The sequence below is a fragment of the Anser cygnoides genome, chromosome 9 (genome assembly GCF_040182565.1).
Source record: "Anser cygnoides isolate HZ-2024a breed goose chromosome 9, Taihu_goose_T2T_genome, whole genome shotgun sequence".
NCBI classification, from domain to species: domain Eukaryota; kingdom Metazoa; phylum Chordata; class Aves; order Anseriformes; family Anatidae; genus Anser; species Anser cygnoides.
In genome coordinates, this window is record NC_089881.1 from 5,335,580 (window position 1) to 5,362,108 (window position 26,529).

General features: G+C 43.7%; 2 protein-coding genes across 2 annotated transcripts in view; one reads left to right on the forward strand and one right to left on the reverse strand.

The window, feature by feature from the left end:
• Nucleotides 1-967: 967 nt before the first annotated feature.
• MOGAT1 (monoacylglycerol O-acyltransferase 1) lies at nucleotides 968-24,623 on the reverse strand. Its single transcript, XM_013181573.3, has 6 exons — nucleotides 24,241-24,623; nucleotides 14,094-14,272; nucleotides 13,456-13,657; nucleotides 10,512-10,686; nucleotides 6,766-6,965; nucleotides 968-4,523 (listed from the first exon to the last, which is right to left on the reverse strand). Exons 1-6 carry the CDS (start codon nucleotides 24,332-24,334, stop codon nucleotides 4,369-4,371), a joined length of 1,005 nt encoding a protein of 334 aa, XP_013037027.3. The 5' UTR covers nucleotides 24,335-24,623; the 3' UTR covers nucleotides 968-4,368.
• A 114-nt stretch (nucleotides 24,624-24,737) lies between these two features.
• Nucleotides 24,738-26,529, forward strand: part of FARSB (phenylalanyl-tRNA synthetase subunit beta) — a 38,319-nt gene continuing 36,527 nt past the window's right edge. The window contains exons 1-2 of the mRNA XM_048062948.2: nucleotides 24,738-24,878; nucleotides 25,613-25,668. Coding sequence (XP_047918905.2) covers nucleotides 24,821-24,878; nucleotides 25,613-25,668 — 114 coding nt within the window. The 5' untranslated portion in view covers nucleotides 24,738-24,820. The remainder of the gene's footprint in view (nucleotides 24,879-25,612; nucleotides 25,669-26,529) is intronic.

Here is a 26,529-nt window from a genome sequence, read left to right on the forward strand (position 1 = left end):
AATTCAGTTGCACTCCATTCCTCATTTTTCTCTCTTTCTTGCTTTATGGGTATAACTTGTTTCTTTTTAGCATTTCAATAAAACTAAAATGTGATGTTGGTGCATTGATAAACCGTGACTTCCTCCCAATTACACACACAGGTGTAATGAGACTACTTCAAAGCAATCCAAGGCCACTGCTTTTAATTCTTTATTCCCTTTATGGTATGCAGAGATGCAAAGTGGGATCCTTCCATAAAGAAAATATTAAAACAGTAACAAAATATCCTCAGCCTTTCTCAAGCTTAGGGATTCATACTTGCCAGTGGAGCTGTTAGTATAAGCATTGCTTTTTTTTTTTTTTTAATATAAAAACTAAAAGGCATCGCTGTTTTAAGGTAGTTGTTTTTCCTCTTCCCGATAGAAAAATGCTATGTTTTGCTGTTGTTGTTTATTTGTTTTTAATTTAATTTATTTTACTTCAAGCAGCTATTTAGTTCCCCAGTTTCTAGAGTTAAGCAGAGCCTCTACAGGGTTTGTTCTTCTTTCTGGGGTTCTGATACTAGCAGTTTGACTCTTCAATACAAGTTTAACCTAAAATTCAAACTTATGCTTGAACTCAGTTGAATTCAACTAAAAGCTCTATCACCAGTTCTTCAGGGGAGTCCACTCACCCTCCTGTGCTCTGGCTTGCCTGTTGCATCTCCCTGGAACTGCGTTCCTGGCTGCGGATAGCTGCAGCTCAGCCTTTTCCCTGCCGTGGATCCCTTCTTCCTCAAGCCCTTTTGGACCATCAGCAGGAACCTGGTGATTGCTCACAAGACTGCAGCAAGCAATCTATCCATCTTCACTGACCCCTTATTTAAACCTTATAGCTAGTCTAATATGACCTCTTGAGTTCGCTTAGGCTCCTGGTGTCCAACGGATGAAGTACAAATCCTTTATCGAATAGTAGTGATAAATATTTGAATTCCAGTCCACACAAGCATTCTTTGGTACAAACTTTTATTATCTCACACCGTCTTGCCACATCTATCATTGATACAACTGACATTCATATTTGTCTGGTGCCATAAAGAGTTACAAAGAGTGTAAAATATGCTTTGTAGTTCAGAAAGTAAAAAATCTTAAGGACTGATGCTTAAAGACTTTTTGTGAATCAAACTTGGTAGAGATGTTCACTCACAAGGCAACAGGCAGACATCGCCAGCTTGAGCACATCAGAGAAGCAGTACTTGCATGGTAAAAATGCAGAGCATCTATCTTTTTAATAGATGACTAGCATCCCTGGGATTACCCATCTCATTAAAAGGCACTAAGAGTAACACACCACAATGCAGGTCACAGTAAGTGTGGGCATCCCACCAAAAATCTGAGCACCACCTCATCTTCTGCTCACAGATGGGGCAGGGGTTTGTCACCATTGCTACTAGCTGCCTGCTCTTGCTTTGTCAAGCATGAACTGCAACTGGAAACTACAATGATATTCTGATGAATGTGGGAAGCCTCCCTATGGCTGCAGCAGGTGAAGCTATTCACAACAGATCTACAGTTTCCAGGTTGCTCTGAAGCAACCTGGTGTTCAAGCAGGGCTGTTCTACAAATCCAAATACTAACACAGAGGTAAATATTTCAGAAGACAGCATGCCTATTACAGATTGATATTCTATTTAAAATAGTCCTAGACATATGGGAAATTTAATAAAAGGTAGTTTGTAAGGACCATCACAGGCAATATGCAGTAGTTATTGAGCAAGAATATATACTTATATTGCTCAGACTTCTTTTTTCCTCCATCTTCCCGTGTTATAAAGCATAACAAATGCTAGTAGTCAGAGTAACATAATCCCTACTTGTTCTAACTATGCCAGTTATGAATGATATTCAGAGCCCACAAATAATTTTCTCATGGAATTCAGAAGTAAGCCTATTTGTGGAGTACCCTCTGGACCAGGTATTGCCCCCAAATCAGTATCTTTATATTCCTTAGAATTTTTAGCTAAATTGATTTTATTACAACCCAAACACTTCCCACCCTCACCCCAATGCTAATGTTTTCAAATTTACATCCTGAGCTTCTATATCATTAAGGTATTAGGAAAAGAGCAGGTTGAAAATGAGAGGAAATATCTCACTAGAGCAGATGATCTAGGACGGAAGCCTGACACAGACTCCAAATTCTTCTTTCATGACTGTATCAGCACTCCTCATCAGGACAGGCAGCAAAAAACAAAACCAAAGGAAATTTCACATAGCTGGCTAAGCCAAAATGGGTCAGTGATTATTCAGGGCTCATCACTTACTACAGCATTCAGGATGCTGGAGACCTCTTCCCAGGTATCAAACCTGCCACTTTGACTTCCCTAGACACATGCCCTTCCAAGAGCTGAAACAGTCCGGATCTTAAGTTCATGCTAAACATTCACACTCACAGTGCTTCCTCTTCTCAAGCTCTGCTTGTAACTCCCCTGTTTCTGCCGAATGATAAGCCAATATTCATTCTTTTTTACACATACACAGTTCTTCAGAGATCTTAACCCAGGGAGAGATGGACAAAGCAGGAAGAAGTAATATGTCTACACCACAGCGATCATCAGGCACCAAAAGCATTGGGAAGGCAACGGCAAGAATTCCAGCTCTCATCCTGGCTCCCAGAGAGACATCCGTAGTCCTAAAGAAAGTGAGAGCAGGATTCACTGGCTGGCCACCTCTGAATGACTGCTATATACCAGAAGGTACATATCGGCCCTCCTAAGGAAATCAATCTGCTGGAGGTTTTCTAGAACTCCAGACCAACATACATCTGGTCTGTCTGGCAATATCAACACAGCTTTGGGGCTTTGGTTCATAAGGAATCCACTCCTCAGGAGTCAAAATATTTTGACCCTTTTCCTTGAAGACCTTAATTTTGCTAAGATCTTTTCTTTACAAAGTTTTAACTTTTTTAACTTTTCCCAAAATGCCAACTGCGTTTCTCCTGAGGAGAATCAGATGTGTCCAATGTAACTGTGTTTATGGAGCCAGCACCACCATTCCCAGAGCACACTTATGCTGAGCCGACCCAGCTGCAGATGCCCCATGCTGCCCAATGAGCAAAAACTGCTTACAGCAAACCAAACACTTCAGTAAAACCAGGTCTGCTAAGTCCACACACAGATGAAAAGCATTTACAAATACAAGAATTTCATTTAAATATATATATATTTATACTATAATTCTCTTTACAAACCATCTCAGAAACCTAGGCACTTTAATTGAAAAAGAGTTTGGCTAAGATATTTTTTCTTCTTCTCTTAGATGGATATCCACATTTAAGATAAACCTCTCAAATCTAGGCAGCTGGTTTGTACACCAAGCATCCTCTTAAGCTGCCGCACCCTACAGCTGTCCTCCCACTGCTTTGGCAGTTATAGCTGTCACTCCAAGGCACTGCTTTCCACGTACTTCCCCACATCTATCAGTGGGGAAGAAGAGAGAAATCAAGTACACTTTCCATGGTAAAATTTCAGACCTAGACTGAACAAATTGGGCTCCCCTTCCTTGTGTGGAAGTGCTTGGCATATGATAACTTTTTATTTGCATAAGAGGTGAAATTCGCATGATTCCCACACCAGCTTCCTTGGTATACTTCTGTCCTGTGCCTGCCGTCTCCTTTGAGACTAAAACTACCGAACAAAGCTGATTCATCTTACAAACTGATGATCCAAAGTACAGCTTGTCCAAAAAAGTCACATTATTCAGTGCTTCCCATCACCCAGCACATACATGCGCACAGAATAACTCAACGCTCTGTTCTTCCTGCAAACAGCGTTTGGTCTGCTCTATTAGTTGGACAAATTAATTTTGCTGATATCCTGTTCAGGGCAGAAAACTCTTATTTATTCATGATTTCACATGCAAATGGCTTGTAATAGCCATCTACTGAAAATATACAACTTTATTTGGAAGAGCAGCAGGGGGTTTTTTTGACATTAAGAGGACAACTTGCATTTGATACATGTTGGTTATAGTCCCAATGTCTAATGACAGACCTCTGCGGTATATACACTTTTCCTGCTCTTGCTCTCATGCTGGGGCAATTTCCTCTGCTCAAGCTATGGTAAAGCACCATGGTAGTAAGAACATCAGTGTTGAGTCTCTCACTGGCATTTCTAGTACAGATGAACCTAAAAGGACAACTCGAAACAGTACTGGCTTCGAGGCTCGCACCCTAAAGATGCTTTTTTTGTATCCATAAAATAAAGATCAATAAACTATTTAATAATCCCTTCTTAAAATTATTCCTTACACAAGGATAATTACAGATTGCAAAATACAGATTGCAAGAAAGAACTCTTTCGGCATACAATATTTTTTTCCATGAGATTTAGAATTACGGATTGTAATTTACTACTCAAAGATAAGAGTTTTATGCTCAGGGATCCCATAATTTCCTTTGTGTTCTTCAAACAATTTTCTTAGTTCCTGTAGATATATCGCATGTAGCTGTTCAATCTCTTCAGTGGTGGGATTCAAGTTCCGTTTTACAGGGATGGGGCTTCCCACTGGAAGTCAAACACAACAGCAGGATTAGCTTCATTGACATCTCTTTTCGAGTAAAACTGCTCTCCCTCCTGTAATGGCTCTGCCCCAGCTCCCAGCAAGCTGGCAGAGTCACAGCACAGTTCTCTTGTTCTCAGGCCCCGTCCTGCCTTTCACAAACCTAGGCCCTGGGTCTGTTTCTTCCCTCTCTGTTGTTCAAATTCAGATGAAAGAGTGAGGCCTACAACCTCGCAAACACATGAACACTGAAGGAAACAGAGATATTCTCCAATTTATACAAAATGGGCATCACTGCACCTGTGCCAGAAATTTCATTGGTTACCTCAGTGGTAGCACTTAAAACCCCCAAACCCTGTAAGGTGTCTGAGCCATAAGTTGCCCACAAATATCATTCCAACCTAAACATTCCCCACACATGAGACACGGTGTGAAGCCTGTTATCACACTTCTTCAGCTGGAGTAAGGTCTGGAGGGAACATGAGGTAAGCCCACAGAAGTCCAGAGGGCTGTCTCCTCCACAAAATGCTTTAGTTAAAAAAACTCCAATTTGCTGACAGAGACTTCCCACGACCTGAGTCTTACGTTGTTCAATCACTACAATTTTTGACAGCTGCTCTTCTTTCACTGGAAATAAATGGAGGCACTGAGAGCATAATAGACTTGACAAAGATTGAAGAGGAAGTAATCTTTAAATCTTCTTTTAACTTCCTTCTAGAAAAACAGAGAGTTAAAAGCACTCTCCAGGAGCTTTTACAAAAGCACCTGAAAATCCCTTTCAACACATATTGCCACTTCAAATTGGGTGGTGTTGACTAACGGGAAAGAAAGTGCAGCCAGAGCCACTCTGCATATTCCTGCTGCAGGTTCAGCTGCCAAGAGCTCTCAGGGCCTACACCGGGTGAGAACCCAGCCCAGGCTGGAGCAATACTTTGAAGGGGGGGGAATCACTACACATCAGATGCAGAAGTTCTTGGAGATTGACTGGAAACATCAAACCAGCCCCCAAGCCTTTCTGCAGAAGTCTGTTCTCCTGGGAGCAGAGAATTTTTTTCTTGTGGAATTAGAAATTACACAGATCTTCCTCAGATTCAGCTTTAAGCAAAATGCTCAAATCAATACTCTAGAGCTGATTCTATTTCTGAAAAGCAGTAATAATTTTCAGGAAAAGCAAAGTTATTTCACTTGTGAAGCCCTAAACATGCACACTTAGACTTCAGGGACCTTGCTTTTACTGAACTGTCTCTTTGCTTTAGGGACAACAGCTTTTGAGCTAGCGTCTTCTCCAGGAGGAGGAAACTCAGATTCCTGGCCACATTGTTAACACAGCTAACCGGCTTGGGTGGAGGTCAGTACAACTCTGCAGCTTTCAGTAGGTGAGCTAACACTTTCAAGCCTGCTTTGAGCCATACCGCAATCCCCCCCCACGAATGCAGGGAGATGATAATAAATCATTTTCAAACATGAGGGAACAGAGACACCAAAGGTAAAGGATTTCATAAGATCGTACAAGTTTTGTTGCAAGAAAAATCTCTTCCAAACTGCCTGTCAACATGGCATGCATGTTCTTAATTAAACATGGATCTTTCCATAGCAAAAAAAAAAAGGGGGGGGGGGGGAAACACCATAGGGAGCTGAAGGCCAACTAGGCAGCAGCCTGCTGAAGGGCTGCAGCAGAGCTACTGCAAGGCGCCCTCTCTCTTCACTCCTCCATCCCCCCCAGTCCCAGTGAGCACCAGCTCAGAACAACACCAGCTCCTTCCAGCAGCCTTGCCCCAGAGTGCCGCTGCAGTAGCTGTGCAATACCAGGAACATCCAGCTGCTGCTTCTCTCCAGGGCTAAGAAATGAAGATGCCGGGCATCTTACAAAATAACTGCAGCACCCAGAATCCACAGCAGTGGCTGCAGAGCTCTGCCAGCCCTCTGGTATGGACTGGACAACCTCTTTGCTTTCCTTGAGGACTGCTGCAGCTATAAGCCTGGGAATAACTGTGAATGAACAATACTATTTGTTCTGGGACAGCAAGGGAAAAGGGAGAAAGGATTTCCTCCTTTGACATGGGGGAGGAGAGGAATTAAACATATATATATATATGGATGGAAAGGTATATTTAAACCTCATATACTTGTTTTCGCTGCACAGTAGCCATACGTTTGTTAGATTTATAAATTTACACAGATATTAGTAGAACATCTATGCATTTTTAAACATTCGCAAAAGCATTAGAAAAGGCACAAGGAACTTACCAACAGTATGAATAGGTTGTCTGAAAGGTATTAAGCCAAAACTGTATTGAAATATTCCTCTAGCATGAAACAATGGTAAAGCAAAGCCCATTATCTTTTGCAGCTTCTCCTGCACATTTCTGAGCCATGAACCTTTGGGGTTTGCAACTTGCTTGAACAGCTCATTTTCGCCAAAGGAAAACACTGGGACCAAATGAGCCCTGTAAAGCAACACAATGAACAGTGAGGATCCCACACCAGCCAGCATTTGCACTGTGGTTCAAATCAGCAGTGTGGAAACTTTCCCAATAACCAACACAGAAATCTTCAGCAGCTCTAGTATTTATCAGTAGCAGGTATTCAGTTCTTCTGATGGGGAGCCGCTTTTTGGCTGTGTAGGGTTTTTGGGTTTGTTTCAAAAAAAAAAAAAAGAAAAAAAAGAGTCATTCACACACAAGTAGCATTGAGTATTTGGACAGTATTTAGCTGTTTGCTACCCATTACAACCTTTTATGATCATTCATAATAATAAAAATGAATAATTGTATGCATCATAATTATGGTTTTATCCACCACTATTTCAGCAAGTCCACTCTTGTTCCACTGCATTTTCTCCTTTGGCAAGGAAAGAAGTCTCATTGCTAACCTTATAATGCTCCCAGCTGGGTGGTGTCAGAAACAGATCTTAGCCTTCCTCTGCCTTTTGACTAGAATAATGCATGCACTTGATTTCAGCACAAAAAGCATGATAAAAAACAGACATCCATACAAACATGAGTACAATGCCAAACTCCCCCACTGTCCAACTCCCAGTGAAATCCTACTTCCTCCAGACTTCTTCGAAAACTAGCCTTGATCTATTTTTATCAGGGGTCAAATCATACTCACAGAAATTATATTAACTCACTCTGGCTCCTTCACAGCCTAATGAATTTTCATTCCGTTCATGAACTGGCTGGGAGGAAGGGCACTGACTAGCTCCTGGACAAACAAACAGCTTAGGCAGATGGAATCAGTGCAATCATCTCCAACAGGCAAAAGCATCACTATATTTAAAGCCTCAACTACAGTATGTTTTAGATAAATTCTTAGCTTGATCAAACAATATTCTACACAGTTTAAGCTTAAAAAACAAAAACAAAACAACAAAAAAACTACCAGAGTAATCCCAAGCAGTCTCTGAAGGATACTGAGAGGTTTTATTTGCTTTACTGAAGTCTTAGTTTCATTCATTCCATTCAGTTTACACTATCTTTCAGAAAACACTTACTGTAAAATAATAGCATTGCCATAATATTGTTGAGATGAGTTATCACAAAGCTGTGAATGCCTGAGGAGGATACATTTAGGACAGAGCTGTCTGGAAAGTACTGTGGACAACCAAAACTCTCCTGTATGGACAAAACAACTGCTTCTACAGTGAGGATCCCCAAATACAGTCATTCCCACTCGCTATCCTGAATGGTGTCTTCTCAAAGGGTGGTTTCTCATACAACATATCACCCAGCCACCTGTAAAGAAAATATTGGAAAGCCTGGTACACAGTGTGCTGTGTAAATACTCTATTTTTTACTACAACATTAAGACAAACAGGAAAATCTGGTGGTGCAATAGCACCCCGAGACTGAGAGATTTCTTCTAATTGGGATGGTAAAGACTTTTGCAAGACACTATGTAGGAGGTTGTGACAGAGAAATAAGTAACTTCTGATTGTGAAACTAAGGATAAGTTAGCTGATTCATCACTTCTTTCATATCTTTAGAATTTCTTCACTTCATATCAGATATCTGTATTACCTTGGACCAAAATGTCTTCCAGAAGTGCAGAGGACTTCAGCTTTCATACGTAAGAGCAAATTTGACGAGTTCCCAGCTGAGGAACGAGAACTTCTCTGTACCGGCAGTGTAAGAGCCAGGGCCAGGGAGCACAGGACTCCTGGTCTATGCACTGCCCTTTCCTCTCCTGGTATTTGATGCTGTGGATCACAAGCACCAGAAAGATATGCAGGCACTTACAGCATGTGTCCTTTTCACCCTCCTCACACTGCAAACCTCCCTTGCCCTTTCATTTCCACAAGTTGGAAGCTCATTTCGGATTCTGTTAGTTGTTAGAAACAAATGATAAAAGCAGAAGCGACTACTGGATGCCTTTGGCACAGGATCTCAGGTCTGCCTACAGTGCTGCAAGAGCTGTAGCCGCTAGCGTCTCATCATGTCCTATCGTCATACAGTCCAAAACCAGGACAGAAATACAGAAATGAAGTCAGGTTTCCTACAGTTCACATAGAGGCTGTTTGTCTTGAAGGTGCTCAGACCCAGAATAACTCATAGTCTAGTGGTTAGGATGATCATGTGTGAGGTGTAGGTAAGTCAGTCAGGTAGGGCATTATTTCTAGACTCTAGGCCTTAAAGAGGAGAACCATCACTTGAAGCACTGAACTTAATACAGAACAAAGTGGCCATTACTGTGTTTTGTAAGTGCCCTGATAGTGTTGTCATGTGGTGGGGATGCTCTTGAAATCAAGGCCTTGAAAGGCAGAGGAGTATCTAGTTTCTCAATCCAAATGAGTTTAGATGAGAGATAAATACCAACCTTGGTGAACTGACAGATCAGACATGCTCAAAAAAAAAAAAAAGGACTTAAATAATCTTCCAAACATTATGGTAATAAATAAAAACTACTCACGAATTTAGTAGTGGTTGAACAGAGATTAGTACCTATATGTGTCTTTGATCAAAGTCCCAATTTAAATACACGAGTGTTGTTTCTGGGTACAAATTCCACGAAAATGTTACTTTATCAGGGTACAGCTTTTTTCTGAAAATCCTCGTGACATGTATAGAAAAAACCCTCTTGGAATATTCTGACACATAACAGTTTCTAGAAAAAATTTACCTCAGCATCCTTTGTGAAAGCAGAGCACTTCTCAGAGCCCACCTTTTTTCTTCTAATGAGTAGTTTAAAAATTGTTACAGATCCGTCAAGGATTAATATCGTTTTCTTATCGTTTTGCATGTCGATGTATAATCCTGGGAGCTTAACAGACAGCTTAGCAGGAATAAGTCATTGGTTCGAATACTTCCAGTACATTAGATTTCTAGACTAGTTCGGTATAAACAACAGCTCACGCTGTGTAAAGCATTCAAAAGATATTAATGCTCTCTCTGTTTAGTTACATACTGATAGACGATTGATAGTAAAAAGTAAGCTAGTTTTTCTTGAGATTCATTCCAAATTTCCCCAAAACTTACTTTTGTAAACAACCATCTTCAAAAACAAAAAAAAAGTCTTCAGAATAAAGGTGAAAAGAAATCTTCCTGGAATACATTTTACAGTGATTTAAGAAAACAGGGTCTAGCTTTCTAAATTTTTTTGGCTTAGAGTAGTAAGAAAATTCTGTCTTATTATAACTCCAATTTACATAAGAGAAAACAACGTCTGCATCGGTCAGCAATAAAAGCCAAGGTTTACTAATATTGTTTCACAATTCTTACTTTTTGCTACTGCAACATAGAACAACTAAAACAGATCACCAAGATATGCTAATAAGTCCACCTACTGCTCATAAATTATGAAAGACAAAAGGGATTTTTCGACACGGATTGGATCTAGGTGTACAGACTAGCTCTTATGTCAGATATTTGCATGTTCATACACAAATAGCTCTTTCAAATTCTAATTCTGAGTTTACTACATACAATTTGTACTATATTTAAGACTCTGTATTCAAAGCGTGCTTACTGGGACAGTCCAGACGGGAAACCTACCCATGTTTCAAGGCCATTTTAATAAAGCCTTTCCTCTTGAGGATGTTCAAAGTCAAACTTCCAGGATGTGCATTCAGGGATTCCTCGGCTCCTCCGATCACAATGATGGACGCATGGCCACCTCCTTCATTATTCAGCACGTACGAGACACTCTCCTTGGAGGCAGAAACCATTCCTTTAGGAGCAAACATTCCGAGAGTCACTCACTGATGCTTCACTTACAAGTACAGTGGAATATATAAAATATTTCTAAATTATGTCTAAATGATGTTTCTAAATAGTTACAGCACGACAGATTTGAAAGATTTGGGTTCAACACCCTCACTCTGCAACAGATCTGGCCTTAGTTAAGTCCTTTAATTTCACACTGATGAGCTAAAATGCTGCTTGCCTACCACAGAAGTTTGAGATCTTTAGGAAGAGTCAACTTTCTGTCTCAGCTGGCTGTCTGCTCAACTCCACCTCAGGCTCTATGTCCGAGAACAGCACAGCTGAACTGCAGCAGGTTTTGCTGAAGCAGCAGCTAAAGCCATAAAGCACAGAGGGTTTAAGAGAATGACTAGAGGACTTGTTAAGTCAAATGAGGATCTACAGTGCCAAGCTGTACCCCTTCTTCTCAAAGCTACAAGCAGCAGCTCCACCTTAGGCAATGGACACAGCAGTGTCCGAAGAAGCAGGAAAGGCTCAGCTGCATTATTCCCAATGATTGCATTGGCTTATTCTCTAGTAACCAGGACCTGTCACTCAAATTTATTTAGGCTAATCTCTTTAGGCTAGAATAGCAGTAGTTTCCTGGTGCTCCTGCCAATACTAATACTTCTAATCAGAGGCACACTGATGTATGAGTCTGTAGCATCGACTCAGACCTTGCTCTGAACTTGACATTCAGAAAAGTGTCCTTTCTAACAGAAATAGCTGACCCCTCCAGAGCAACTTTGTGCCATAAGTCCTATTTAAAAGGCTCATAGTGGTACCACTCACCCAGAAGCCATATTCAGTTATATTGTGTTGAATTAATATATTCTAAATGACAATCTAGAGATGAAATTTAGGTTGTTGCGTTTTTTTTTTCTTTTTGTGTGTTTTTTGGTTGGTTGGTTGTTGGTTGGTTTTTTTTTGTTGTTGTTGTAGTGTTTTGGGTTTGTTTTTGTGTTGTTTTTACAGGGCTAGTATCAAACTGTGCTCTTCTGGATGCTGAGTGAAGGATTCACCTCCTTTTTTCACATTACCGACATTACAAAATGGATTATGAACATTTCACAACAAAGACAATGACTGTGATCTAGTTTTGAGAGCTGGCCACCAAGAGAAATAGCTGGATCTCGGGGCAAGTTCAGAGAACTCAGTAAAAAGCTATTTCCATTTGCCATATACTCCTTCACAATCACTGTTACTCTGAAGAAGGCAGCTGACCCAGGACACAAATCATGTGAGTGATGCTCATTCACTAGTCAGCATGCATTTTCCCTGGAAGAGAAAGCTAGAAGCACTGTCTTTCCCCAGGACCAACTCCTCTCCTTGCTGAAGTGGAGGCAGGGGACTGCTCTCCACTCTCCCTTGCACAGCAGCTTGGGTAATGCTGTAACTGGTCTTCCAAAAGACAACTGGCAGACTTCAGAGACGGGGAGCAAAAGATCCCCTTTGGTATAATACAGGTTATGAGTCAAATTATAAAATATTGGTTTATCAGCTACACACTGGTGAAAAACAAGCTAAGATGCTGACTATTCTTTAGCATGATTTTTACTCAAGTTATTTCTCATCTAGCACATAAATGCTTGTTTCTACAGGTCAAGATGGCAAAAAGAGGTAAACTGACCTCCAGGCTAGGGAATGTTCAAATTTGTCATCTTGCAACATTACTAATCCCTTAACCTTGCAAGCCTTAGAAAAACTCTAACAATAACATTTGCACTGAAAGGCGCTTCTGGTACGCTGAAGTGTATGTGGATTTGCAATTCTGGTATCAATCTGGGCACCCTTGGCACGTTCCCACGCATGGAGCAGATAAATAGTTAGTCTGAAATCACAGTGTCCATGTTGCAGTCAGGACTGAAAGCTAGATCTGTCTCCCAAACCTACTCTTGTCCAGCAGAACGTACTTACTCAAATGCTGTAGTTTAATGAATTTAGGTAAAATAATTCCTGTATTAAACCACTGTAGAGGAACACTAGTCATGATTCACTATATATTTTTCTATTCCCTAAACTCTATTACTTATTATTTGTATCTTTTATTACTGCAGTACCAATGACAAACATGACCCTTTTATACATAACAGGTGCTGGAGGCTCCGTTCCCCTTCGCTGTTGGGCCGGGGAAAGTCAGCAGATGAAATCAGTTCAGCCACAGGCTCCTTAGCTCCTGTTCCTGCTCCCCTTTCTACCCTTCTTGCCACATCTAGAAGTATTAGGCAAAATTTTGCAGTAATACTCTAATGACCAGCAATTACTTGACTTTATCTGTTTAACTCAGATGGTGTTGTAAAGGGTAGAAATATGGTGTTTGACCATAACGTTTCAGATTTAATAACTATCATTAACACCCAACAAAATTTATTAGATTTAATAGACCTTATTCTCTGAGTAGTCTTGCAAGAAGAACAACTACTGTGAACCGTTCCTGCTGTAAAGCTCTTCCTTGCACTGGACCCACCTGCATTGCATATGCCACATACGACGCAATAGAGTACCTCAGACTTCCAGTAGGATCAATTTTAAATATCGATACATGATAGAGTTTAGCAAAATTAATAAAACCTTTCAAAATTATTTTGCAACAACAGTTCATCATACAACAGTTAGTGCCAGTGCTCTAAATTCAGTACTGATCATTTGAAGTGAAATAACTTATAGGTATAGCTTATAGGTACAGGAGAAGACCTTACATTTGAAGCAGAAGCTCTAATATGGAGAACAGCTGAGACACTCTGATTTTACCTACCAGCACTCATTACGTATTCTCTGAAGAAGGGACAGCTGAACCAGATGGGCATAATATGAAGATACGGAGTAAGCCCAGGAAATAAATTTTTGAAACTTGGGCCAGTGCAAAAGTTTCCAAAGGCTCCAGCTACCAGGACCCCATGAGGGTGAAAGCCAAGTAAGTAGTTGTGATTTGGATTCAAATCTGAAGTTTTTATAAGCTGAAAAAGAGAGATGGTGGAGGATGTTTTAATATTCATTTCACAGGGGTTCTCAAAAACAACGTGTGGAAATTGCAGGTTGACAGGATACAGAACCAATGACAATTCATTTCTTTCTTCCAAGCACTTTACTGGTCTGTTTTAGAGCTGAACAAAGTTTAAATAGATAAATCTCAAAAAATCATCTCTGAAGCATTTACTGTGCGGAGGCACTGTCTTGTGACCCAACAGTCCAAGCAGAAATCCAGCCCCTGTTCCCCCTCCCCTGCCCCTTTCTGACACTAAATCTCAGGTTTCCCACGTTCTAAAAAGATTTTAAATGGCATAACCATTATAATCATACCAAAGATGAGTCCTAGGCATTAGTCCATGTTCATGGCTATTCAAATTGTCTCTGTTCAAATGTTTACAGTTCAGTGAGAAACCTTTTACTCACTTGAATGGGGAAGTATTCCCTGAAGTACTTCCAGACAGTCCAGCTCCTGACCCACTGGGACCGTCTGCCCCCAGTGCATGGCGTTTCCCAGTCGAGGTAGAGCCATAGAAGGTACAGAACAGCAAGGAACCAGAAGTTGCCCAAAATCAAGATCACAAAGAATCCACAGCAAAACTGTGCTGCAAATGAAGAAAAAAAAAAAGACATCACAACTAGCATTAATCACGACTATCTTTTTTAAGATCTTGAATTCCCAGCCCTCACATTCTTACCGGGGATGCTACTGAAAACGTACACAAATTGAAGTTAGCTTGTTTCACGTTGCGTGAATGTTGTTTCACTGAGGCAATTACCTACAAGGATGCATCATTTCAGTCTATATTTCTTATTCTGCACAACTGGGGGAATCAGCCTAAGATGATGCTTGCTTTTTTTAATAGAACAAAAGCACAAGCTGAGAACCAACACACCTGTCTTCTCCCTGTGGTGAGGGCAAACGCTAACATTTGGCAGATAACATCTGGATTACCTAGGACAGACTAAAAGGAGACAGCAAGAGCTAACAAAGATGTGACGCTCCCGTGAACAAGAAGATGGGAGGAGAGGTTTGAAAGGAGAGGGCTGCAGCAAGATCTCTTTTCTAATAGGAATGCTGCTGGGCAGTCATTTTCCCTTTCTTCTTCTTAATTTCTCTTCCTATATAGTAGGGATGGTACTTCTACTCCCTGCAGAAAGTGCTCTGCGGCTGACAAAGAAGATGTGCTAGACAAGACCAAAACATTAAAAGGTTTCATTTCAGCCTCTGAACATGTCACTGCAATCAGAAACTCACTATTTCTGTGGGAGCACAGTATCAGTTTTAAGCCCTGCTACTTTCAGACACAGGTTAATGAGGATTGTAGCATCCTACTACAATACCAATATGCAGGAAGTGTATTATACACAATTCAAAAAGAAAAAAAATTATTACACGAAATGTGTTAGTTTGGGGCTCAAACCTGAAATTCAGGGAAACTCCCTATGGAGACATTAACCTTTGCAGGATCTGCAGAATTTTGCACTCTTGCAGCAAATTAGGCAGATGTAAGCAGTGAGGTAAAGCCAGTGCAGAGGTGCACGCTGCTCTCTGCCCTACAGTACACCTTACATCAGCCTGCTGACTCTGGCTTCTTGTGAGCAAAACGCATCAGGTCATGGATCAGAGTACGGCAGCAGATGCTGAATTCCAGGGAGCCTGGGCTTTGGCATCCTATATTTATACGACGGCAAGCAAAACAGGACCCAGTCCTCACTGGCAGACTCAACAGGCAGAGTTGCACAAAAGAGGCATTATTCTATGGCATTTTACACAGCAGATTTTTAAGAACTGTTTTGTAGGTCCCACATTTGACTGGCTTTCATGAGGGCAATATCCTGGTATGTCCTAAAAGGTGAAACAAATTGGGACAGGCACCTAAGTGAGGAGAGAGGAGTGAAACCTTGAAAGAATTACATCAGGCAATAATTTGACTAATACAGTGTTAACCTTGGCAGAACCGAAAACTTTGAAATAAGCAGATGAACCAACAATAAAAACCAGTTGTCCTACTTAAGATCAGCCTCATTAAAGATTTTCTCTAGCAGGGTTTATTTGGGAGTTGAAAACTCTCAGCAGATTCCCTCAAGCAGGTTTTGAGCTGCTGAAATCAGAGCCTAACTTGGCCTATGCACACTCCTGTATTTCTTCCAACGCGAATACTTATTTTTTTCTGAACTTCTCCCAGCTTATCCCTGCTTCTAGTCTGACTGTGCCTTCAGCACAGAACAGGATATATTGTTATGAGGTAGCTGAGAAGCAGAGAAAGTAGGCAAAGCCGCCGGTTAGACTGCTTAGGAAAGGAATGAATGAATATTCCCATTTCTGGCAGGAATCAGCAGAAAAATAAGGAATTGCATTTGCTCAAAGGAAAGAAGGGAACAACCCTAAGTCAAAACAGAAGCAGGATCAAACACCACTGTTTGAAGGACACTCCTTGCTTCGGTACAATCAGTACAGAAGCCCACTGCTTCCTGCTTAAACAGGCAAACCTGGTCTCACGCAAAGAAACACCTCAGCAAAAGCTCTAGAAAAAAACCACAGCTAACTGAGACCCACAGACCTTCAAAGTCAATGTGGAAAACTCCCCCAAACTGCAACAGTGAGTTCTAGGGAACACTTTTAACAGAGGACAAGTAATGTGTGTGAAGGATGGCACTCACCTGCACTGCTCCCGAGGGAGAACTCCCTGGGTACCCCACACTGGCAACACTTCAAAATAGGGAACAGGAGTATTTGGAGGAAAAGTCATTATCTATTCTTTAAAAAATGAATCCTGAAACTACAGAAATTCATAGCAATAATAATCTGGACAAGATGACAAGGTTCATGCACTAAGTTGGAATAAGCACAAGTTTTTTAATTGCCATAAGTTAATGAGTTTCAAGTTCTTGTGAAGAGTCGGTGAGTATTTGTATTTCGGAGCCTTCCTTTCAGAAGGATTTTTGGCTCAGTGCAGAATCACATGGCCTTTAAGTATCTGTTACCTAGCCAAATAGCTGAAAGGGGCTTTGGATCAAAGCATCCTTGCTGTGAGTGCTAATTAAATCAGCAGCGAGAAGTGCAAGATAGCACTATTCAGTGCTGTGCAGGCAAACATGCCGTGGAGATCAGCACGCTTGCTGCTTTGCTTTAGCGAGAATAGAGCTGGAGCCAACGTCACTGTGTGCATCTAAGGGGCAGGGAGTTCAGTGCGCTCTCTGCATCTCCTGAGAGAAGCTCAGCATGCTGTAGGACAAAACCCATTTATTATTGCACTCACAATGAGACATGCAAAGCGAATTCCTTGTACCATACCTCCTCATTATTTCCGTGCATTAACTCATAGCAAGGTGAGCTGAGCACCGATGACTCAAAACCAACGTGCCTATAAACACAAAACCAGTGTTTTCTCCTTCAGAGAAGGCATTGAGCAAATAAATGGCAGCCGCTTTACCTTATTTTATAAACAAACTCTAGGCAAAAGGTAAGTGACTTGGACTTTGACACTTTTTTGTATCCTCCTGAGATGTACTTCCAGTGTACACTGCGAGTGTAATTTTTTCGCTTGAACCTGAATTAATAACAATAGGGTTAGGTAGCAGCACCAGCAGCTGTCCTGCCCAATGATGCTCAAGCACCTGATGCTTCGCTCATTAAATAGGTTCTGAGATTGCAGCAGTGGGCATGAAACTCATAAAACAGCTAAACACCACAGAGATAGGAAGTAGGAAACCAGCAGAGTGGGTGGGGAAATAAAGGTGGTCTCGGCAGGTGGAAGCTCCAAACCTATTTGCAGTTACTAAGGAGTCAAAACCGTTTGAGCAATACCCATTGTGATGGCCACCAAACCTAAGCTCACCCACTGGAAGAAAGCCTCCCATTACTCTCAGAGCAGTCACAGACCACGTCCAGCCGGTGCAGGCGTATCCTCAGTGGCCAGGGTGCTGGTCTCAGTGCAACCCGCACTACAGGCTCCCCAGAGCACTGGGGTAACAAGTGACTTCAGTCCATTTGCTTTCCAAAGCCGAGCCGCTCACACCGAGACCTCTGGATTGCTCGACAGCTCAGGTCTGAACTACGCCGCAGGTCCTGCTGTAACAACAGCACACGGATGCCCGTAGCGAAGCTTTTTGGAAACACATTGTGCTGCCACGGCTTACATCAGTTGGAGGCTTTCAGAGTTGACCGATTTGAAGCTCATCCCACAAAGGATGCGATAAGCAGGACATCTTTATGCCACTGGCGTTCCAGTGAACACACACGTAGAGATGTGATTTTTAATATTGCTACTCCTCTGGGCTTTGAGCGCACGTGCACACAAATACATAAAGCATGCCTAGGGAAGAAAGCAAGCTGAAAATCTTGTGTCTTACTTCTATGGCCACAGGGGAAAAATGAAAGATGGCATATTCTTTAACAAGTACAGTGACGTACCTAGGGCAGAACAGACCTTTCTTCAGCCTTATTCTTCAGAGCAGCAATGCTGCCGAGTGGCTGCTTGAGGAACAGAACATTGGAGGGAAAGCAGAGAGTTGCACAGTGATGATTTAGTCCCTAATGAGCATTTTTTCCTCTCTATTATCTCTCAAGGTAACAGTAATAAGTTGATTTTGGCATTACAAACTAATTCTGCCTGCTAGTGGCTTCTTTCATTAGAGAAAAAAACAAACAAACAAAAAACCATCAACCTTAGCTTCTGGAAATACTTTCTGAGTTATGTACAAATGGTAAAGCAAGGGGTAGAAATTCAAATGAAGTAATGCATACAGCAAATGAACTCCTACAGTCGCACCCAAGGAAGACTTAACAGGAGGCAGTCTGCAAAGACAACAGTGAGCAAGCTCATGCCCCTGCAGAGTACTGCTCTGCAGCTTTTACCCTCAAAGTCTCTAAAATATGGAGTATGTAACGTTAATACCACCCTGTTTAGATGCTACTAGTCTGTACAATTCCACCTACAAGCACACTTCCACCAGAAGCACTTGAACTTGCTGCCTCTTTCTACCTGTGGCAGGCTGCCAAATAAAAAATATTACCCCAGCAAAAATAAGGTGGGAATTTATTTAAAGTAACTGCACTGGAAAATTGTTGAAATCCACGTGAATTTGGTAGCCATCTGCAGGACTGAGGTGGTAAGGAGAGGAGCGTGTGTTGAATACGTACCCGTCCCTTCTCAGGGTATCAGCCACAGTCAGGAGCCCCAGTCACAAAGATATTTCAGCATTCCTACCAAGTGAGCTGTATTTCAACACTACTGTGATAACAAATACAAACCCTCGGATGCCAAGGTTCGGAGGCTGGTTTGAGGGCTTGTTTACTCTGGAATTTGGTTGCTGTTCCCAAGGAAGCAGACCTTCCATTGATAAATACTGATAAACAAGAGATATGGAGCATTAGGCACTATTGACTGTTAGACAGAGCGGCCTGGATACAGTAAACCCCTGAGTTACTGATTACCAAATCCTGAGACAGCAAGCCAAATAATGTATTAGTCTACATATTTCCTTGGGCATTCAGTATTAGTTATGCTCACACACATGATGCCACAGTAGATGGTCCTCATGCCTGACGCAGCACAGCCATTTTTCTGCACTTACATACCCACAGACATGGTTAAATTCCCTCCCTGAGACGTAGGTAGAGCTAGCATTCCTAGAAATACTAGTCAGTCAGGCATCGGCAAGTACCCTGTTATTCCCTGTGATCACACATCGATCCCTGCCCGAGGGCCAGCAGCGCACGTCAGGGAGAGATGAGCACAGAGAGGTGTGAAAACAAGCAGCAATATCAGCCAGCTTGCCAGGAAGGGCTTGGAGTACTGAAAGCAAGTTTAAAAAAAAAATAAATAGTGGCCTTAATTAGCCAACTACAGCTGATGAATCAAACCAGCACCAGATAACAAAACATCAAGACATGTTTGGGGAAAAGGATTTTATTTTTTTTCCCCTGCTTTAGCACATCCCGCTGCACACCTGCTTTCTCACCGCTGAAGTCACTTATTATTACAGCAGCAATATCTCACTCTGTGGCAAATGTTTCATCACTTCTGTTATTTTGGGGAAGCCGGAGCCATAACTCAAAGTTGTCTCCAGCCAAATTCAGTGTTTCATCCTACATGCTGCATGCACAGAAGTTTAATCACTAGAAAACAGGATGCACATTAATATACACCAGTGCCTTTAGCATATTATTTTGTGGCTTCATGCATACTAAAGTATAGCTCTTATTCTGTATTGATTTTGTATTATTAAGTATTTTGCAAATAAACACGGGTACATACACAACAGTCACACAGTCACTTCCTAGACCCCCAGTAAGGACAAGACCAGCCCCGCCACTGCTGGACGTAGAAAACAAGCCGTGAAAGAGGTACCATGCTTCCCTACCACCTCCTCACCTCAAAACAAAGTCCCAGTATCCTTGTCTGACGAGGTTAAAAACACTCTCTCCCCCATCTCTCACCATCCGGACCAAGAACCACCCCTGCCAACTTACTTAGTTCTGCACCTGATTTTGTACATGCCCAAATCCCTCTGTCCCTTCCTGCACCACGTGCACAGAAGCCGACAGAGGAGAAGCTCACCAGCTCGCCTCCTCGCTTTACTTGGTCCAACTGTCATTTGATTTCTGCAGATCAGAGAGCATGAAAAACAAAAGGTACAGCACCTGCAAAGCAGCACCGTAAGCAAATCTCACTGACTTTTGTTTACGTTGCTTTGTCTTGAAAGGAACACTTCGACCTGCCTGCTGCTGCCCAGGCACTGAGCACCTCCCGAAACAAAGCGAACCTCGCGCACAGGTGGGCAGTGCCCAGGCACACGGCTCGCCTGTGCAACTCGTGTATGTACTGCGGGTAAAGTGCTGCTCGGTTACTGTGCAAGAGAAAGAAATCCTCCCACTAGGAACCAGTGTAGGTTATCAGATGTTCTACTAACTGTAGTGAAATGTGCTCAGTCAGGAATCTTAAGGAAAGGATTTCCAAGCTTAAAAACAAAGATTTGGCACTGAACACCAGTGACACCTGTTGCATTTATTGCCTGTCACAGTTGCTTTTGGGAATGGGATGCAAGATGGGAGCAGTGCAACCTCTCTGCTCTTGCCCCTGGTCATCTCAGCAGCGCTTGTGGGCTTGCAGGTCTCCTTTCTCCAGGTGACTTTCTGCCTGGGGTTCGGCTGGACAACAGCAAAGGCAGAGCAGAGGCAGACACCAGCGTGCAGCATCCGGCGCTGCAGGAGCTCAGCACGGGGCCAGACCTGCCCTGGGACTGTCAGTCCCTGGCCAAGCCGATGAACATCCAGTGACAGAAAAATGCATTTATCAAAGTTGTAGCTTGCAGCTTTTTTGCCAGAATAGGTACTCTGAAATTGCAACACTTCACATACTTGCTGTTTCAGCAGTGAAACCCTCATGACTTGAAATTATGCTCGAGTCTGAAGCTTTTTTGGATTTCTGCTTAACGCAGCAAGAAACAGCAGTTTTTGTGTTTCTTGTTTTTCAATTTTGATAGCTTTAGTTTCCTAGACTCCAGGCTGGCAGTTTTCTTTTAAAAGCAACAAGCCCATTTGAGACACTTCTCTCTTTCATGGAACTTTACCTAAACTATTTTAGCCTGTTGCACTTCCACATGGCTGTTTCAAACAGCACAGTGTAGGAAATTGTTAGACTAGCTCCTAGACATCGCTTACAGTATTTTAGAGGTCATTTTTGCTTCTGGAATCATGCTCCTGGATAACCAACAGAAGACCCACTGCTACAATAAAAACTCCTCTTTTCTGCTTGAGGGGAAATGTTGGCAGCTTACAGTAACATAGCAGGAAAGCATGGGAACTTACACCCTGAATTTTAAGGAGGTTCCTTTTGTATCTAATGAAACGCTGTGTACATCTATGCAGCTTTTTGGAGGCAGAGGCAGGTTTATTCTGCCTACGCTCTAAAGCAGAAGCAACGCATTTGTAGCGCAGACCTAGCCCAGGCCAGTAAGCAGTGCGAAGGAGCAGAACTTAACCAGTTGTTCATTGAGTGATCAGCTCTTTCTCAGAGTGGTGGAAAGCAACTGCAAACTGAGGTTTGCCGTCTGAGGCAGTTATCGCGTGTGCGTACTTCAGGCCAAATTGTGCGAAGCCTTTAGCCACACAAGCAGGAGGGCATTTTCAAACATCAGCTCCAGGATCTAAGAAAACCATGCAGCATTGCAACCAAGGTGCCAGGGAGAACAAGGTGCAAACACCACCACAATGCACTTTTTACATTAAATTTAGCTACTCTTAAGGGTCTTAGCCAGGAAGAGAAAAACAATGCTGGATTTCCAGAGTCTTCTATCCAAGTCACATCACAGACTCAAAGTTACAACAGACTCGCATCCCCCTTACAGCTTAGTCTGCACAACAAACCACATTTTCCCGTGCCACCTACCAGATTTAAAGGATGTCATTACCTGCTTCACCTTCTGTCTTTCCAGGCACTAATTTTTAGAGTTCTCTTACTTTATGATTCACCCTACTAGGCTATTTTATTCAGCTATGGCACCTCACCACATCCTCAATGGACAACTTTATGGACTAAGCCAGTACCCTATTTATTCGTTGCTCTAAACAGAAACACTATATGATACCTGTGATACAAATCACTGGTTATCATCTGGTGTTACCGACTGATTTTTATATAAGAAACACTGAATCTGCAGAAAAGTCTTGCTTGGTATAAACTAGTTCCAGCCATATTAGAAAAATAACACCCACCCAAACACCACCAACCCCCCTCGGCCTTCCCCATGAATTCGCACAGTATTTCATTTGTGCCTGCGTATCGCCTGCACGATCTGGAAGAGTCACTTTTGAATTCGAGAGCTTAAACAAACACTCTTTCCACATCTGTTAGCTCAGCAGACACAAAAGGGTAAAGGACATCTACGCATAACTGCAATCCAGGACATTAGGAACCAACAACCAGTTTTACAGTTACTTACAGTTACTAAAGCCAACCAACTGATTTTTCCTGGATCCAAATGGAATTTTTTAACCAGACCATCCTGACTGACCTGTAACTGCAAGGATGCACATACAAAATGACAAAGTCACCCCAGAAAGCTCTAAAGATAAATGAAAGCAGATTATTATTAGCATCAATTTGTCCTCTGTGGGGGCATTTGCCAACAGATTTTTTCATGGTCACGTGCACTCACTGTATTCAGTTTAAGCAGCTGTAAGACCCCCTCCTTGTTGACTTTCCTTGACACCTATTCCCAGGCAGTGCCAGCTGCAGAGGACAGCTGCCTGCTGCCCCCCTTAACTGCAGCAAGGGGGGATTCTCTGCTGCCCACTTGCTTCAAGTAAGCACAGAGGGATGGGACTTCCCATACTCCTCAAAGAGGTGGCAGCATTGTTACCACACATGCTAGGATAAAAATTGTTTCCTTCCACTGACGCTCATATCCACTGCATTATTTAGACTGGAATAATGAGATGTGTGAGAATTAATTCAATAACAGAGAATAAAAAGCACAGGCTATTTACAGGGCAGCCACAAACATAAACAGTTTATAGTCCAACCCCATATAATTTAGAGGTAACATAAACCAGCCAAATGCTAGGGATAAGTCTGTGAAGATGCTCCATATCCTCCGTACTTCCCTCACGTACATAAATGACCTGGGCATGGCCAAACAACCTAACAGTTGTCTGAAACACAACAGAGCAGCATCTGAATGATAATGGATTTCCAAGATGTACAAGGAAGATACGCATGCAGTCCTTTTCTCCTTGTAACCCTAAAGCACAGGTTACTGTAAGGTGCTCCGACGCTGCCAGCTAGGCACAGGCAGGCACTCACTCCATCCCTCGGGTCGGGGCTGTCCCACACACGGCTCTCCCTGACGCCTTGCCAACCTGCACGGTCGGGGACCTGGTCCCAGGGGATTAAGGGTCGGCTTACCTCACCGAGTGGCTCATTTCAACAAGTTCCAGATAACCACCCGTAAGATTTGCTGTTGTGATTAGATGTTTAATGATAAGAGTCTGTTAAGACATTAGGAAAGTTCACTACAGAAGAACAATCAGTGGAACAAGTTTACTAAGCAAAATTGTTAAGAAAGCTTTCTTAAAGTACATTTTGCATAAGTTTACCGAAGTGGTCGCATTACTGGCTCTCAGTTCGCTGCCAATCTTTATTCAAATTCATCACCTATTTAAACAAAAAGTTTATTGAACTACGGTACACGAAGTTATTTGACAGGATCAGTAACGAGCAGCATTAGTGATGTAGCAGTCTTCACGGTGACAATCATTAAAAATTTCTCTTAGAAACCCAGTGGGCAGCCCAACGAGATGCTGTCACCAGCATTTTAGGAACATATTTTTAAAGGATTCCATGGGAAGAAAGAGACCCAGAGGAGGAAAGACATCCAGAGCTCCCCGCGAAGAGCAGACCCCGAGCCCAGGAGCCAGGGGCAGCCCCGGCACCCCTCTGTCCCGCGGTGGAAGCAGAGCACGAAGCAGCCCGATGCCCGGGGGTGCCGGCGGTTAGGGAAAAAAAGGAAAACCCTCTCCTTTCCCCTTCCTTCTGGGGCGAGGCGGGGGGAGGAAGGCTGTTACCCAGCAGCAGGAACGAGAAGATCCACTGCAGCACCGCGACCGTCTGGATCCTCCTCTTCAGGGGGACGTTGACGGGGGCGAAGCGGAGCGCCATGCTCGGCGCCCGGCACCGCGGGGCTCCGCGCCGCCACCACCTGCCCCGGGCCGGGACGCGCCCCTCACGCCAACGGCCCGGGCGCGGCTCCGGCGGGCGGGGACGGGGAGGTGGCTCCGGGCACGGCTCGGCACGGCTCCGGAGACGGCTCAGGGCACGGCTCGGCTCCGGGAACAGCTCCGAGCGCGGCCCGGCCCCGCACCCGCAGCTCCCCCCTCAGCCGAGCCCCCGCTGCCACCCCCCGGTGCCCTCGCAGCCCGGCCGCCTCACGATAAGGCGGCGCTCAGCCTCGCGTTTTTAACCCATAACACGTACGCACAGCCCCCCCCCCAGGCACGCAGACGACGCAATTAAGGAATAAAACAATTTATTTACAACACACACCCCCGCTCCCCTCAGGTGCCCTCCCCGCGCTCCGGCAGGCGGCAGCGCTGTGGCGAGCGGCCGCGCAGGCGCGGGGCGGGCAGGGGCGGGCCGGGTGCCGCCATGCCGACCGTCAGCGTGCGGCGGGACCTGCTCTTCCGGGCGCTGGGCCGCAGCTACAGTGAGTGCGGGCACGGCCCCGGGGGGCCGCGGGGATCGGGGGGCGAGCACGGAGCCGCCACGGCCCGGCCGCGGCACCGGGGCACGGCCGCAGGGCGGCCCCGCGGGCACGGGCCTCCCGCCGGCGGCTCGCCGGGCACGGGCGGAACCGGGCGATCCCACAGCGCGGCTTGTAGGGGCAGCGTGGGGAGCGGGTCGGGGGGGCGGCACGAGCCCTCTGCTCGCATCTCTTCAGAAACGCGACCGGAGAACTCGTTTCCCGGCCGAAGCAGCGGGTTTAGTTCCCCAACGCACGCCGGTGGCTGTAGGCTCCCCCGCCGCGGCGGGGCGCTGTCGCGGCGGGGCTCCGCTCGGGGGCGAGCCCGGCCCGGAGCGAGGCGCTGCCGGCACGGGGGGCCCCGCCGCGCCGCCGCGTCCTCCTCGGGTCTGACCGGGCCGCGGTGACTCCGGCACGCAGCCGAGCAGCTGGCAGCACGGCTGGGCTCTGACACCCAGAGGCCCTCGCTGTAACTGTGAAAATAGCGTGTCAATAAATGCACGTACTAAGGAAACCGCTACTCAGGTGCAGACAAACAAAATTCTTTACGTGGCTTTCCCCCCCTTTTCAAAATTGCCTGTTATCTGCTTTGAAAACGTTCAAAATAAATGCAACAAAATAAACGCAACAAACTTTCGTTTCAGAGTTCTGAGCTCTGCTTGTAAACCAAAACTCACTTTTTTTCCCGCCCCCCACAGCTGATGAAGAATTTGATGAGCTTTGCTTTGAGTTTGGTCTGGAGCTCGATGACGTTGTAAGTCATGTTTTTGTTACTTGATCAATAGATGGAGCAGAATGACAGCGTATGTATTCGGTAGGAGCCTGTACTGCATACTGCCACTGGATTCCCCACTATAGTGCTGGACGGTGCCCTCCACTATGCACCAAAAAAAAATATCTAGGCAAGGTCTGGAGGGTACCATGCCCATGGGGCTGTTCTGAAAAAGTGATGTGGACAGGACTTCAGTGTCCCCTTTAACCTTCACAATCCCTCAGCAGTGTTGCAGCAAGCTTTTCAACCTGAAACGTTCTCATATATCTTTGTAGCACAGTCCAGAGCATGTAACACATACCTTTAGGGTCTTGTATAAAATACTATTGTAACAGATTGTATTAACACAGGTGGTTTGAATCTGAAAAGGAGACCCCAAAATTACTGTTTTAGGGGGCAAGAGACCCCAATGTGGCATAGTGCTACAGTTTGTGAAGGTTGGCAGTCTCGGTTGACAACTAATTTGTTTAATTTAGCAGCATAAATAAGGCCACAAGGCAAATATGGCAAATATTAAACATATTTGCAAGATCATACTGGCTGTGTTTTGTATGCATTTTTGTGTGCAATACCACAAGAATGTTTGCGCTGGACATTCTATTTCCTGAGTTGTAACTCATTTACGTTTCAAGTTTTGAACTAGATTCTGTACTTGTGAAAGTTTGCTGACCCTCTTGCTTGTATCAACATAAATCGTGTTCCAGTAGACCCCATTCTGTTTTTGCTTTTTGAATTAACTGCTCTTTTAATTAGGTTTTTCAAAAGACATCTAAACACTATATGTTATGTTGTATTTTAGAATAGACCTGTTAATACCAATCTTTCCTGATGTGTAGCTGTAAA